Raw genomic sequence first — 14384 nt, 5'->3', positions numbered from 1 at the left:
AGTTCATTCATTTTCTTTGTAGTCCCAAGTGGTGCGATGTCGAAGCGTTCCGCTAAGCTCAGAAGCAAATGTAATAAAAATTGGTATTTAGCTTGAAAAGAATATAAGAAACGATCTTTGAATCCATTTCAACTTTGTTATAATATTTTCCAGGTCAGCCAATCCAATATCAAGTCATTGAACGAAGACGTCCCAATGTGATTACATTACACGGTGAAAAGGTAAATTCAGTGAATGGACTTTAAACAGTGTGTGATCAGTGAAGAAAAAATTGAATTAATTCCAAACAGATTTCGGACTATTATGATTGGCTGAAAAATGAATCTGAGCGAAAAAATTGGATTTTAAAGAATGAAAACTATACGCTGACAAAATACTTGGACTTAAATTCGCAGAAGAATGATTGGACGGAAATTCGAAAAATATTTCATAATCCAATCGATTATGAACTGTTTTCGGATGTTCAATTGCTAAACGGCTACATTTTTTATAGTAATCGGGATTTTTCAAATCAATCGACCTATAAATCGTGAGTAAGAAGTGACATATATGTCGTATATTCATATCATCATATGATTTGTTATGTATATTTCTGCTTTTTAATTTCTCATCTATATGTTCCTATGTTCTGTTTTTGTTAAACCTCTTATTTTTCTTTTTTTTCGTTTCGTTCGATTTGAATATAGCATTTTCAAAAGAGTGAAATCATTGAAGGATGAACGTCCACACATTGTTTTCAATTCAAATAAAATTCAACACGGTTCAGTTACCGAGCATGAGTATTCACCAAATGCGAAATATTGTGCGTTTACGATCAGTGATAAGAGCCAAAATTCGATTGAAGTCGTTGTCATTGATGTTGAAAGTGGTGAAACTTGTGGAAACCGCCTGCAACTGTTCAATTTTGAAAGAATCGCTTGGAGCGGCGACAGTTTGGGATTTTTCATTTATGTAAATATTTTGATGTTTTTGTCATTCATCTACGAATATTAACGAACGGCCATAAGTACACGTTCGTAAAATACTCTTTTGCATTTCTTCGTTCGTACATAGGATCAATCCTTCGTAATGTTTGTTATGTTCATTCGTTGCTCCTTGCGATGAAGTTATGCAGATGTACGAATGTTTGTCCCTATGAACAAAGTAACGAGCTAATATTGGTCGAACTAGAGCCACCCAACGAACGGTCACATCAAAACTGAATACAACAATGAACGGTCACAGCGAAGAGCCAAACACAAAACAATATGTCACTGTGCCCCGCTGTAAAGTTGATTGCATCAACTCAGACATTATGTTGACAATGTCAACTTGATACTACCATCAAACTTTAATACATAAAAACATGTACCAACGTAGCACGATGTAGCGAAGCGTTTGTTGTATCAAATTTCTAAATTTATTAGAGCGAGGCACTTCTGTTGCTTGCTTTTTCAAAGAACGAATGATCAAAACAAAAAATTCTCTATGGACAAATGGCCAAACATCCATAGCTATAGTCAGTTCTGTATTCCATCATCACATCCTTCTTTTCTCGTTAGATTTTCTTTTGAAATATAAGAACTCACTTTGAAATTGCCCATAGTATGATCCAGAAGGAAGAAAAAGGCGACAACTATACTATCATTATCTGGATGAACATAAGCCAGACAAATTGATTGCAAAGATTCGAAAATCAGAAGCGCACGAATTGTCGTTTCAAGTCAGTTTCGATTATAAATATCTCATTTTACGCGGTAGTCGAATGCTGTGCATTGCAAATATAGAAACGTTAGAGGAAAATATCAAATTTAAATTGATCTTCGAAATATTTGCAGATGCATCTTATGTAAGTAAATTAATAACGAATACATGAACGGCGCTGATCAATTTTGCATTTTTTTCTTTCTATTTTTATTGTCATGACAAATTAATGCATTCATCATAATAAACAGGACTACGTTGGAAATGATGGGGACTTCTTTTTATTTCTCACAAATGTTGGAGCACCCAAGCATCATCTCATTGAAATCGATATTCGGAATAAAAGACCGAGAAATAACTTTGATATTGTGGTTGCAGTAAGTGTTCTCCTCTGTTAACAATTACTCTTTTCGAAAGTGTCTTTTATATCTGACACTACGATCATTCTACACAAGTTAGTGTACAAACAAAAAGTATTTATCTCGAGTACAATTGCAGGAAAATCTGGATGGGCGTGGTGTATTGAAATCAACGTTCAAATATTCCGGTTTTTTGTTCTTAAATTACATCGAGAAGGCTCAGGTAGACATTTTTGTAACAATCAAACGAAGCAACTCCACTGCAAGATTTATGAGTTTATCTTATCATTTTAAATTTCACAGAGTTCAATGTATATATATTCAATAAGTGACCAGTGCATTGAATACAAAATCGATTTCAAGGATGAACAAGTGGTGTCTTCAAAGATCGATAAGTTTGGGGTTTTCTTCGAAACGCGATCATTTAAAACGCCTCGAAAAGTGTATCGAATCGAGTTCAATCAGCTTTTATACCGTGAGCGATACGAAACCACTTATTCGACGATTGAGCCGGTTCTCTGGAAAGAATCGAGGATACCAAATTTAGATGAACTGGAAATAACCGTTCAATACGATACGTATTTTAGTTTCGACGGAACCGAAATTCCAATGACAATCATTCAAAAGAAACAAAACGATTGTTACAGAAAGCCCTGTTTGGTATATGCTTACGGTGGATTTGGTGATTGTCTACTTCCGAGATTTGATCTTTATTTTCTTCTTTTCGTGGAGTTATTCAACGGTGTCGTTGGTTCGTATAAGCACAATCCATCAATTCATTTCATTCGCTTTGATTTTTGAAACATCCAAAATTCGATAATTTTCTTCAATCCTTTTTGTCTGTCTTCATTTTCCCTAATAATTCCATTTTTCTCTGTCTTCTGTCGATTAGTTTTCATCCACATTCGTGGCGGTGGTGAGCTTGGTGATGGATGGCTGCTGAAACCGACCGAAGCTGAAAGAAGCTTTTGTGATTTAGTATTTGGAGTTGAGTATTTAAAAGGCGAATCGTACGCCGACATTATCGATTCGAATAAAATCGCCTTTTACGGTACCTCACACGGTGCCTTGACCGGTGCAGTTGCTATGAATATCAAGCAGGATTTATTCAGTGCAGTTATTCTTCTAAATGGGAACATGGATTTAATCAATGATCTTCCGCATAAGGGCCGTTTGTGGGCAAAACAGTATGGCAGTTTGAACAATAAAGACGATTTTGATTGCATAAAACGATATGCACCATTGTTACACGTCCAACAACCAACCAAAACTTCCAGTTATCCTCCAACATTAATTGTAGCCAGCAAAAAAGATGAAGTCGTGCCCATTACAAACTCATTGAAATATTTAGCACATCGACGTAGAGCCGCGAGAGACACACAGTATCAAATAGAAAAACCGGTTTTATTGAAAATAATTCATAGCGGCGGTAACAATTATAGGACAGCAGAAAAAACCGAATACATTAACACGGTTTTCATTAAGTTGGAATTTTTGGCTGAAGCCATGGAACTAAAATTGGATAAAAACTATGAAACAAACCAAATATGCAAATCATTTATGGAAATTATGAATTGTTGGTTCCCAGAGCCGCCAATTAAATACCAAATTATTGAACAAAGAGCACCGAAAGTGATTGCATTGCATAGAGAAAAGGTAAGCATGATTGTATTTGTCAAAATTTTGAATTCGTTCACGATCATCACAAAATGACAACATTAATCACAGAGGTCAATCGATCAATGGTTGACTCGTCTATGAACATATTTTGTGTGCAAAAATATCACAAGGAGAACAGGGAGCACGTAAAAATATGTTTTTCATTCAATTTTCGCCGTTTTTCATACGTTATTAGCTTTTTACCTCGCAAAAGTGGTCTTTTCCTTCATATGCACTCCGAGCGCATTGCACCCGCAATATAGCGTACGATGTATTATTATGATGAAAAATATTTTCTAATCGACTGAATTCCAACAGATTTTAGATTATTACGATTGGCTCAAGGAAAAATGCCATTGGAATGAGATTCTTCAAACGGAAGGTGCTACGTTGCAGAAATATTTAGAATTGAATTCATCGAAGAACAATTGGCCCGAAATCAAAGAAATCTTTGGAAATTCCGTGGATTATGAAATGTATCGTGACGTTCAACATGTCAACGGGTATATATTCTACAGTTACGTGAACTTTTCTAGATCAATCAATAAACCGTGAGTAGATAGTTTCTTTTAGAAACCAATGATTTCTTCCATCATTTTTCATTTTCTTCAAAAAAATGCGCTCTTATCAAGTTCAATTTTATAAATTTGTTTCGTAGAATTTACAGAAGAGTAAAAACATTGGATGAAGCTATATACGGACGTCCACGTGAAATTTTCAATTCAAATCGAACGTTAGGTGCATTCGTTGAGCATGCGTATTCGCCAAATGGTGAATTTTGTGCGTTTACGATCAGCTCAGAGAAACTAATCAATTCGCATAAAGTAATGGTGATTGATGTAAGAACTGGACGACAGCATGGAAAATGTCTGCCGCTATTCAGCTGTAAGAAAATCGCATGGAGTGGTGATAGCCTGGGATTTTTTATTTATGTAAATATTCAGTGGAGTGGGATCGATTTTTAAAATCATTCGTGTCTTAATCAAAAGGTGGCCTCGAGACAATACAATTTTGTTCCGTTATTTTGGCCTCAGATGACATTCTTGGGTTGACTCGGAGATGATTTTGTGTGTGAAAACCAGCAATTTTTTTGCTCTCCCAAATGGCTGAAGTTGACTTCAAATTCACCATCCATCACTTTCGGTCAAGATTGTGTGCATGGACTAAATTTTTTTTTGTTCAAAAAATCGCATTTTTATCATTTCGTACATTTTTTAATATCAAAATTTGTTATGGTTAATTCGAAGTTCGAGAGAATTACAATTCACTGCTTTCCACACACAAAATCATCGCTCCATGTTGACTTTTGTCGAACAAAATATTCTCGCCTCGATGTCACCATTCGATCAAGGTATGTGCCGGTTGGAACCGTGTTTTAAACATTAATCCACCATTGATTGATTTGCAGTATGATCCAGAAGGAAGAAAGAAACGACATTTATACTATCACTATCTGGATGGAGATAAGCCCGACAAACTAATGGCAAAGATTCCAAAGTTCGACGCTAACACAGTGTCGTTTATAGTCAGTTCGGATTATAAACATCTAATTTTACGTGGTAGTCGAAAGCTGAGCATTGCTTATATCAACTCATTGGATAGAGACATCAAATTTGATTTGATTTTCAAATTTTCTCCAGACATTACCTATGTAAGTGGAGTAATAGAAAATAATGAATTTTTTGATTGAGTAATAGAAAAAATCGTGCCCTAGTAAATCGAAGGAATTTCTTCTCTCTTTCTTTTGTCTTTCTCTGTCTCCCGCGGCCTCTTGCTCCCCCCTCCTCTCTCTCCCTTTCTCTTTATATCATCAGGATTATGTTGGAAATCATGGTGAATTTTTCTACTTTCTCACCAATTTTGAGGCGCCCAAACATCATGTGATTGAAGTAAACATTCGGAGTAAAGTCAACATGTGGAACGTTGACGTCGTGGTTCCAGTAAGTGTATACGATTTTGCAAAATTACGACAATTTCTTACTTAATTCGTAAAATTACAGGAAAATCTTCATGGCCATGGTGTATTAGTGGCTGCTCAAAAATATTGTAATTATTTGTATTTAATTTACATCGAAAACGTTCAGGTATGCACCGACAATTGAGTACTGTCCGTTTGTTCAACTTTTCAATAACTGTCTTTTATCTTTTCTTCGAATAGAATTCCATGTATTTATATTCATTAACAAGTCGTCGTATCGAATATAAAATCGATTTGGAGGATGAAACGTACGTTACGATGAACATCGATCCAAGTGGATTTTTCTTGGAAACACAATCCTTCAAAACACCACGAAAAATTTATCGAGTTAATTTTGATCAGCTTGTATTACAACGTACCTCCATAGCGTCCACTTCAATTGTCTTACCAATGCTGTGGAAAGAGTCGAAAATAGCACATTTAAATGTGGCTAAATTCAAAGTTCGACACGATTCATTCCAAAGTTTCGATAAAATCAAAGTCCCAATGACATTCATTCAAAAGGACAATGGTTGTGATGCTTACAAAAAGCCATGTTTGGTGTTTGCTTATGGTGGTTATGGTATTCCAATGACTCCGCTATTCAAGCTTTTCTTTCTTCTGTTCATTGAGTTGTTTAACGGTATTGTCGGTTCGTATCCACAATTGATCATCATTATTTCATTTGATTCGATTTTAATTATTTTTTTTTTATTCAACAAAAATTAGTTTTCATCCACATTCGTGGCGGTGGTGAACTCGGCGACAAATGGGTGCTAAAACCGACCGAAGCTGAAACTAGTTTCAAAGATTTAATGGCCGGTGTGGAGTATTTGAAAGGTGAATCGTACGCCCATATGATCAATCCAAATAAAATCGCATTTTACGGAGCCTCACACGGTGGATTGGTCGGTGCAGTTGTTATGAATATTCATCGAGACTTATTCAGAGCAACTATTCTTCAAAATGGCAACATGGACTTAATCAATGATCTTCCGCACAAGGGACGCATTTGGGCGAAACAGTACGGCAATCTGAACAATAAAGACGATTTTGATTGCATAAAACGATATGCACCATTGTTACACATCCAACGGCCAACCAAACCGAGTGAATCGTATCCGACAACATTAATTGTAGCCAGCCGATATGATGAGATTGTTTCCATCGCGAATTCAATTAAATATTTGGCGCATCGACGCGAAAAAGAGGAAATCAATGAATTCTATCAAGATAAACCAACTTTGATGAAAGTTTTGAATAGCGGCGGACATCACTATGAAACAGCGAAGAAATATGAAATCATTGATGCGATTTTTGTGAAATTACAATTTTTGGCCGAATCTATGGACATAAAATGCGATAAAATCTACCGGAAAAAACACTCTGAACAAAAACAAAATATTTAAGGGAATTTTTGGCTTTTGGATGATGATGTGTCGTTTACCATCCCAGGATCAAACGGATGGCATTACGTCAGTGTAACATTAAAACAAATTGTCAGCCGAAACAGTTGATTCATGTTGACTTGGCCATCACCATTGGCAGCATTATCGGACCTTTTTTTTCGGTGCATCGCTTCTCAGTTTGATTGGAATTATTCACCTTTGGATTTTGTCTAGATTTTAATTCATTTTTGAACCATTTAAAGTTTATTTTATTATTATTGATCCAATTTTTTGGTTACATATTCAACACCCGAAGGCCAGAGTAATTCGCACTGCACATTGCATTGAAATTAGAAGTAAAAACAACTAAAAAAAACAATCACAATATAACAATGGTGCATTAGTCAATTTTCAATTTCAAGCCCAACGTGAGTGTCCATGAAAGCTAAATTGAGCTTATGAAGCACGCATTGATTTTAATTATTTTGTCTTTTAATAAAGTGATTTTATGAAACTAAATTTTTATTGATTAAATATTGTCCTCTATAAAGTGAGCTTTACGTACGTATTTTTTATGGTCAGTTCCGTTAATGTTTGCATCCCAGCAAACCCAGCCATAGATGACGGTAAGGATTGAGGTAAAAAAAATTGAGCATAGTTTTGAAATTGAATTATTCAAATGATAAATCAATCTCATATCGCGCGTACTGCGATAATGTATCACGGTCTGTGGATGCGTGCGGCTTAGTCAAATGTTGATTACTTGCACTTTTTTTTTCTTTTGCAAGATTCCGAAAGTAAAAGCAATTTGAATTCAGTGTTCAACTCTTCAAATGTTTCAATCATGGGTAATTTAATTTGCGAAGAATAAAATAATGGTTTGGATTTCAGTTCTTGGAAATAGGAGAAGAAGTGAAATCGTATTCTTTCCAGAAAATACTTAAATCGGCTATTTATCAACGCACATTCAACCCTACAAATTGATTTAATGCCATGCTTTAGCTTGGCGATGTTCAACACTCGACGTTTGTTTGCTGCATTCTTCATTGAATTTGCTGAAGTGCAAAATTCTGGATGCATTTTGAGACACGTTTAGCTGTTACATATCAAATTTGGTGCACATTCCCATGCAAACAAAGTTTGTACATTGTACAGTCACTTCATTTTTACTCGCTACTTATCCATTGTAGTGTAAACTGCAGTCAAAGCCAATTTGTATATTTGACGCTATGGTAAAGAGAAATGCAAAAAAAGTGATAACATCGACAAAAACATTCATAAGCTTCATTGTGCAAGTGGAAAAACACGGGCACGAAACAGTGTTTTAATGACAAATTTTGCAAATTATTTTCAATTAAATGAAATCCAACCATTTTGATCTAGGGGGATTTCTCATGGAAAAAAATGAATGAATTCTTATAAATTTTGAAAAATTTCTTCAATTCGGTCCGATTCGATCAATTTTTGTCAATTCGTGTAAATAAATGTACTTTTACACTGAACTTTTGAATTATGCTTCAATGAAATTTGTCTGGAAATGGGTTTTGGTGGATCTCAAGGATCGTTCAGAACTGCTCCCGGTTCTGGAAGTGGATCTTCAGGATGGGCCAGGGCAATGTCAAACCCGATCTGGTTCATCCTGAGGATCCACCAAAACCCACTTCCAGAACACTTTTATTCAAGCAATATCGTCATTTCAGTACATTTTCATATAATTTCAATAAAAAAGAAGAAATAATAGACATTTTTGAACATTTGCTCAAACTTTTTGTGTAAGAAATCCCCCTAGATTTCGATTGCATGGCATTTTTATTGATTGTTGCATTCGAATGTAGTTAAATTTAAATCAAGTCAATTTCATACGAAATGATACAAGGAAAAAAAACAAACGGTCAATTAACTCGAAAACATCGAAACGAATGCACACTTTTAAACGCAAATTTAACTAGAAATAGGAATGAAAATAATCATCATATTGTACAAAGTGATCAACGTTCACACTAACCATTGTCCCATCAAGCCATTATCACATAGTTAGCCTTTGCAATATTTAGAAATATCAAATGAAAATGAAAACAAATCCAATTGAAATGTCATGTTATTTCACTAATCTTTTTCCTCTGAACATATGAAAAATGCACTAATGGCAAATCAAGATGAAAGATTTTTATCTGATGGTGTTAACTGTAAACGCTTAAAAGACTATAACATGAATAGAAAGAAAAACAATCATGGAAACAAATGATCAAAAACAAAATATTTTGTAAATAATTTCAATCAGTTTTTACGCAAAAAACCTTTTGGCTTGTAGTTTTCTCGAATTCGGTTGCATCCAGATGAGGAAAAAGTATGCCATTTGCATTGAATGTTTCAGTCCTGAAACGAAACACTATCACATTCTGTTAATAAGAAGTTTCCCAAGCGAAAGAGTACGATGAGACTCTATCGTGACGATACATTTCATCGTGGAATAGTGCTAGCGCATGTACGCAACACTTATCCTTTCTCACTGCTGCTATGTTAAACATAGTATGCTGTTCACGCACATCGATACATGACTGTAGCTCCAGGGTGCACGCATACAGTCATGTATCGGTGTGCGTGAACCGTTTACTATGTTTGACATAGCAGCAGTGAGAAAGGAGAAGTGTTGCGTACATGCGCTAGCCACTATTCCACGATGAAATGTATCGTCACAATAGAGCCAAATTGTACTCTTTGGCTTGGGTTTCAATACAGTCCAAAGGTCAACGAATTCAAGTTTACTTCGCAAACTGAAATGTCTCTTTGCTTTTACTTTGATGCACACACATAGTGTGGAGTAGCTCCACTGGAGCTCATTTGAATTTTGTATTAGAAATGTATGCATTTTGTAATAAACAACATATTTCAGTGTGGAAACGCATTACTGGGCCACTTTGGTGACTTGAGGCACCGGGTAATTCTGTGAAGAAAAAAAGTTCTGCTGTAGTCTATTGGGGAAATTCCTTAGAGACCTGGACAGCAAAATTGCAAACTTTAAGAAAAAATGTCTATTTTTAAACTTATCTTATCTCGTTTTAATTGAAATCGTCTCTTTCTGAGCTTGAATCAATATATTTTAGTTAGCTTAACTTATGTGCAAGCCAAACGAGTGAAATATTGTGAATGTGAGTGAGAATGCATCGCTAGCATGTATTTGTCGTCAAATTGGCGAATCTATAAGCATATGCTCGCTTTGATTCAGTATTGGGCGGACAGTCGAACGAACATCACTTAAAAGAACAGCCAAAGCTGTTCAGTTTTCAATCCAAGTGATTTGAATACTTGGAAAAAACTTGGAAATTTTGCTGCATTTTTCTTCTACATGGACTTTGGTCTTATTCGAATGAAATCCAAAGCAAAAATGTCATTTTTTCAGCGTTTTCAAATCATTTGCATTCGATTACTTGAACAATTCTTCGCATTCTACATCGGAATGTAAGAATTTTCGGTTTTGCTGCAGAAAAAGGTACGCCCTGAAAAAGTGAAAGCGATTTTTTTCAGTGCAAATAAATCTATCGTTTTCGGACTTTGACTAATTGAATTTATGAATCAACACTGGCATAAATCGGAAAGCTTTTCGTTTGTGATCGTATAATTTCGGGGAAAAAACGAAAAATGAATAAAATTGTGAAACAAATAATTTGAGACTTAAAGTGTGCTATGCAATTTTTTTTCGGGTGATTGAATTAGATTTTATAGTGAAAAATACCGTTTTTATGCAGAAAAAAATTGTTTTTAAAAGATTGGAACAAAAAGTAATGATGAATTTCGAAATAAATGGAGAAAAAAATGAAAAAACTTGAACTTGATGTGAAAAACTAGTTGATAAATGATTTGTGCAACATTTTTTGCATTTTGTACTGCAAAAAGTTAATTTTTCCATTGAACGAGTTGAGTTGAGTAAATTGCATTATAGAACGTGTTCAGTTTTTGACCAAAATTACCTTCACAGCGCGATAGATGAAGTGAACTGCCCATGTTTTCACCGCTTTGGAACGGGCACGAGTGCATAGTCTAAGTCTTAACGTGTATATTCGCTCATCAAAATGCATAACAAGTACACATTCAATGCAAAAGTGATAGCCTTTAACCGTCATATAATATGTGTTTTGAGTGCAGTTTCAATCGGTCGGTTCGAATCGCAAAAAACACTTAGCGATTGTTAGTTTTTTTTTCCGTCGGCTCTAGTCAATCTTGGCATAAAAAGTTTGAATAAAAAACGAAGCGGGTGTTGATTTGGAAAAAATTCAAACAATTTTAAATAGAAGAAAGTCAAAAATCTTTTCATAAATCGCAAAATATGAAAATTGATCAAATAAAAAGTCAACAATTGAAATTCGTGTTAATTTGAAAAATAGTTCCGTTTGGTGGACGATAATCGGAATAAATTATCATATTTCCGTCCGAGTGCAATACATCTCTTGCATTTCTGCGTTCTAAAAAAAACGTTTGTGATATGGACTTCGTGCACTTTATTCCTATTTGAACATGATGTTTCCTTTTATAATTCTACACATGACATATTCTCTCGGTGTTGATATTCAAATCAGACGAAGTGCTCCAATAAAAAAAAAATACATTTGTAGAAGCAAAATAAAATCAGAAAATAAGCAAAACTTAGTTCTTTTTCAAAAAAAAAAACCATCAGAAAATGATTCCAATTTCCAACAAAAATCAGTGCATCAAAACCACTCACACAGCGCTATTCCAGAGCCATTTGTTTGAGTCGTGTCTTTTTCGCACATACAATGCTATTTAGTGCTCATTGTTCTATGCCTTCCTGGTGCGTTCGTTCACAAAACCATTTTATATATTTCGAAGAATGGACAAACAATTAAGTTCCACTTTTCCTGTTAGTGTTCTTTTTTTCGGTTAATGCAAAACCTTCCACTTGAAGTTAAATATGGAATAATTGAAATTGAATTGCAAAATTGTATTGTGTATGAGCCTTTGCTTTATGTTTATGATCAATGGGTGCGATCGTTCTCAATTACCGTTTGAGTTAAAATGAATGAGTGCAAAGTGAATAATGAATAAACGGTAGCCGCAATTGACTCGATTCAGACGAGACTCAGCACTGAGTGTTTAGTTTGCAAAATTTATTTTCAACTTTTATTTCAAATTCATTTGAAAAAAATGTGCGTAAGACTAACCAAAATGCGTAAAAATAACCAAATGTGTGAAAGTTCTGCTCTTTTGACTTAATTTCTTACTCAAATGTCACATTTTTAGTGCTCTTCATATTCGCTATCATAAAATGTCAAAGTTATTGTCCAATTAAAACCAATTTCAAAGTGTATTTCGATTGAAAAGTGTTCGTTAATTTTAATAAATGAAAATTTAAATCATTGTTAGTGACGAAATGAAGTTTGTGCTTTATAAATGCAATTGTGTTATTGCAGTGTTAGATCAAAAATGAATAATTGAACGTATCCAGAGTGAAATTTAGTAAAATATTAATGCTTGTGTTGAGACTTTAATATCAAGTGGTTAAATTAAAATTGATTTGCCAACAAAAAACACTTTAGGTTACTGTACAATTTGCGACATATGAAAGTGCCTAAAATGTGTCCTTGTGTTAATCGCTAATATTTCATAAATTTTCATTCAAATTAATTTTGATTTTAGTGATTAAATGAACGATTTTTGGAATTTGAGAGATTGTTCGGAGCAGCTTTACAATATTGAGCCAATTTAATTTATTTCATTAATTTTTTCTCCAATTTTGTGATTTTACATTAGAATTTAAAAACATTTTTATTATTCCGTTTACTTTAACAAGATAGAGAAGCCAAAGACAAATCGAAATCGAAGAAAAGCATTCATTTTGACGGAGGTTGGAAATATCACAGGCCATATTTTCTGCTGTTGAAAAAGGTAAATGTTCAACTAATTTTGAACATCAACCACTTTTATTTTGAGGAACTGTTCAACCATTTTAATACTGTTTTACTCAACAGAAGATGAGGCGGACATCAAAAAAATGGATGACGGGGATATTGATGGCTTAAAAGCAGTTGGAATGACAGTACGGATTTTTGGTAATTTTGAAGACGAATATGGTCCCGATGTAGATGACAGAAGATGCCGCCGAAGTAGTACTTTCGAAGCACACCAAATCATTATGTGCTCTGGGGTAATCTATAAACTTCGCAATAAAACGAAAAATTTCTTAAATTGATTTATCTTTCAGAACAGACGATGCTTTCTGCTGGAATTTTGCACACGGTTTTTATGGATATGATTTTTATGGATAGATAAGGAAGACACCCAATGATGTGAAGCAAAGGATGGGGTATGTCATTTTCAATTACAAACATTTGAAAAAACAAAATTGATTAAATAGGTAAAATGGCTATATGAAAATCTCTGCATACATAGAAAGTCGTATGAAAAAAAAAACAACCGGGTCGTTTTATTCCGGGCGGAGTTTGCTTTTCGAAAAGTCCAATTTATTTTTTTGAAGTTGAATGAAATGTTTCATTCGAAACTGATGTTTCTGCGATCAATTTTGATATTTCACAATTAATTGAAATTGATAACAACCAAATCCAGGCCGCTGAAATGATGAAGAAACAGTTATCTGTGACGAATATGATCGTGGACAGTTGCCTCGTGTGAAGAAATAGTAACTGAGCAGTCAGTTAACTGATTTCGGACAAAAATGACTTACTTTGATTGACATTTTAGTACAAAGTGTAGTGTAAGTCTATCATAGGTAACTGAAATCATTTGAAGTTACAAGTCAATCTAAATTGCTTCATTTGGGACCAAGTGATTTTCTTAGAACAAAAACATATATTCAATCAACTAAAGTCAACTGAAGTTATAGTCAGTCAGTCATTTTTTTTTTCAAACGGGGCTATTTGTAACGAGCAAACATACGTTTACCGTTGGCTCAGCATCTCAGCATTTCGTATCTGCGGATATATCCGAGCATATCGACGACGCAAGTCACTGTATCAGTGGCGTGCGTTGATGTGACTTGCGTCATCGATATGCTCGGAAGTATCCGCAGATACGAAATGCTGAGATGCTGAGCCAACGGTAAACGTATGTTTGGTAACGAGTTACTCGAAAAATGAGTAAATCACTTCAGACAAATAAAGAGGACAATGGCCGTAGAATCTGAAATAGTCTGATCTCGTTGGTCCTGACCGCTGCTGGCGAAATTTGACCTCCAAAGATTTTCAAAAGTGAGGACCTTTTTTCTTGTTTGACGTTTCCTATCTATTTGTACAGACGATCAGAGAGGCTGGAAAAAGTATTTGTATTTGTATTTGTATTTGTGTGAGTAAGATAGAGAAGGTGTTC

The 14384-nt window shown here is 34.6% G+C and overlaps 1 protein-coding gene across 1 annotated transcript; it reads left to right on the top strand.

Moving 5' to 3' along the window:
- LOC129571737 (uncharacterized) lies at positions 1-7565 on the top strand. Its single transcript, XM_055451580.1, has 16 exons — positions 1-70; positions 154-221; positions 291-529; positions 687-951; positions 1586-1828; positions 1935-2060; positions 2182-2265; positions 2346-2793; positions 2935-3698; positions 4020-4252; positions 4360-4633; positions 5110-5352; positions 5516-5641; positions 5702-5785; positions 5860-6310; positions 6388-7565. Exons 1-16 carry the CDS (start codon positions 37-39, stop codon positions 7065-7067), a joined length of 4362 nt encoding a protein of 1453 aa, XP_055307555.1. The 5' UTR covers positions 1-36; the 3' UTR covers positions 7068-7565.
- Positions 7566-14384: the final 6819 nt, after the last annotated feature.

This window comes from Sitodiplosis mosellana, unplaced genomic scaffold (genome assembly GCF_009176505.1).
Source record: "Sitodiplosis mosellana isolate CC-2019 unplaced genomic scaffold, AAFC_SMos_1.0 Smas_scaffold_3221, whole genome shotgun sequence".
NCBI classification, from domain to species: Eukaryota; Metazoa; Arthropoda; class Insecta; order Diptera; family Cecidomyiidae; genus Sitodiplosis; species Sitodiplosis mosellana.
The sequence above is the reverse complement of the archived record's forward strand: the minus strand, read 5'-3'. Positions and strand labels throughout refer to the sequence as shown.

Excerpts from the sequence above, each read along its gene's own strand:
- LOC129571737 (XM_055451580.1), top strand. The coding sequence starts at position 37 with ATGTCGAAGCGTTCCGCTAAGCTCAGAAGCAAAT. Across the intron at positions 3,699-4,019 it reads TTGCATTGCATAGAGAAAAG|ATTTTAGATTATTACGATTG; the intron begins GTAAGCATGATT and ends GAATTCCAACAG. Across the intron at positions 6,311-6,387 it reads GTTGTTTAACGGTATTGTCG|TTTTCATCCACATTCGTGGC; the intron begins GTTCGTATCCAC and ends AACAAAAATTAG.